General features: G+C 42.1%; 1 protein-coding gene across 1 annotated transcript; it reads right to left on the reverse strand.

The window, feature by feature from the left end:
* Positions 1-654: 654 nt before the first annotated feature.
* LOC128705346 (facilitated trehalose transporter Tret1-2 homolog) lies at positions 655-2,061 on the reverse strand. Its single transcript, XM_070102484.1, has one exon. The coding sequence runs from the start codon at positions 2,039-2,041 to the stop codon at positions 1,121-1,123; it is 921 nt and encodes a 306-aa protein (XP_069958585.1). The 5' UTR covers positions 2,042-2,061; the 3' UTR covers positions 655-1,120.
* Between the last annotated feature and the right edge of the window lie 321 nt (positions 2,062-2,382).

The following is a 2,382-nucleotide window of genomic DNA, read 5'->3' on the forward strand; positions in this document are numbered from 1 at the left end:
AGTAAATGAAATGATGGAATACACGACCACAAAATGCAAGGGTACCCGAGGGTAACTGAAACAACGAGTCCTTGGTTCACCCAAAGTCATAGAGAGGCCAAACCTAAGTGCTCTAGAGAATGAAAAAAAAGCGTGCAAGACAAACGACGCAGGAAAATAACGAGATAAGTTAAAGAATCTGAAATGAATATGCATGCATATGGAGCCAGTTTCACTGACTTGTATAGTATGTAAAGTCATGGAGAAGATTATCAGATGAGTGATGGAGCATCTGGAATGGAAAGAGTTTATATACGATCAATAGCATGGTTTGAGGAAAGAGAGATCCTCTATCACAAACCTACCGGAGTTTTATGGCAATGTGACAGAAGTGAGACAGGAGAGAGAGGAATAGGTAAACTGCATATTCTTGGACTGTAACAAGGCTTTTGACACAGTCCCGCATACAAGATTAGTGCAAAAGCTACATGAGCAGGCAGGAATAATACGAGAAGCACTGTAATGGATCACAGAATACCTGAGAGGAAGGAAACAACGAATGATGATACGTAACGAGATGTCAGAGTGGACGTCCATGACAAGCGGGCTTCCACAAATGTCAGTCCTAGAGCCTGTGCTCTTTCTGATACATGTAAATGGCATGACGAAAGGATTGATTCAGAGGTGTCTCTGTTTACAGATGATATGAAGCTAATGCGGGGAATTCACACAGATGAGGATCAGGAAGGAATACAAATGGAAGTGGACAGCAAACCTGGCTGCAAACCTGGTACAATAAATCTCATGAAGAAGGCAGTGTGGACTTAGTAACGACCAGTGAAAAGGCCGGGCCAGGAGCTGCGACCTCTCCTCTGCAACCACAGAGAGGTGCGTACAAATAGAGTACACACATGCACACGCTCACAACGAAAAAACTCTCTGCTTGCTTCTACTCGTTTCTTGCCTTACCTCTCGCCTCTTCTATTCACGCCTTTTCTCTTCTCACTTTTTATCTTCTCTTTTCTCCTCGCCTCTACTTTATTTTCCTGACATCAACCCTTTCTCAAGTATTTACTTCACACTTCACAGAGCATCATCTTCCAGCATTCTTTCCACCAAGTACTTTCTTCATCTTAGATCTTCAACCCCTTGCAATCTGCAACTCTGTTATTTCTTCCAGTGTTTTTCCTCGAGTCTCGGGGATGGTAACAGCCACAAGAACAGCGAGGAGGACACCACATCCAGAAAAAATCCAAAACGCCCAATAACTTCCGAACGCTGCCACTATGTAAGGGAACGACTGTGAGGCTGTGAATGCCCCAAAGAAAAACATTGTGTTTAAAATAGGTACAACAGTAGAACGAACGGAACTTGGAAATAATTCACTCTGAAATACACATATAACTGGGGAAACAGAGAAAAACGAATAGACAGCTAAGCAGACGATTGGTAACCAATTTTGTTCATGGAACCTTCTGTCGTGAACTTGGTCAAAGAAGTATACACCAAGTCCTATCATGCACAAGCTACATGTAATGCAAGGTGTTGCAAATAATGGTTTGCGATCAATGCGGTCAATTATACATGTGTAAAAGAACGTTCCTAAGACCCGAATAATTCCTAATAATACTGCACACAAATATGAATTCATGCTAATATCTGCTGTATTTATAATGACTACGGTGTATATTGGTATCACTGATAATCCATTGAAATGTTGGCAAAAAAGAACAAAAGACATGATAATAAGATATCTTAATGTTAATGGAGTTCTAATTTGTCGTAGCTGGTCTAATATATTACAACCGCCATTAGTCGTCTTCTCAAGCTCATCTCTAATGTCTTGAATTTCTTTGTTGACATCATAGTTTGGTCCCCGAAAGAACAACAAGGATTTGTGAGCTCTGTCCATGTAGCCTTGTGTGGCCAGCCAGCGAGGGGAGTTAGGTAAATATAGCAGACAAACAAAAGGAATTACAGTGTTGACAAAACCACATGTTAATGCTACTTTCCGCCAAGTCAGGTTTGAACTGCCCAGAGCATATGCCAGAAGAGTGCCCATCTGACGCGAGATATCAAGAGTAGACATTAGTCGCCCTCTTATTTTACTGTGTGAAAGCTCTGCCACGTAAGTCGAGGAGGAATTTGCTATAGAGCTCATCGTGATGCCTTGGAAGAAGCGAACTAGCAGGACGACCCAGTTTGTGGGTGCTGTGGCCAAGATAATCCAGCTGGCGAGGGATATGGGAAGAGATAACAAGAGTGTCACTCTCTGGCCCAACTTCACCATCGGTACACTGACAGTCAGTGACCCCAGCAAGGCACCTACACAAATCATGCTTCCTGAAATAAATAAAACACACTGTAGATTGTTTGGCTGTCTAAAAAAATATATTTAGTGTT

Source organism: Cherax quadricarinatus, chromosome 81 (assembly GCF_038502225.1).
Source record: "Cherax quadricarinatus isolate ZL_2023a chromosome 81, ASM3850222v1, whole genome shotgun sequence".
Lineage (NCBI taxonomy): Eukaryota > Metazoa > Arthropoda > Malacostraca > Decapoda > Parastacidae > Cherax > Cherax quadricarinatus.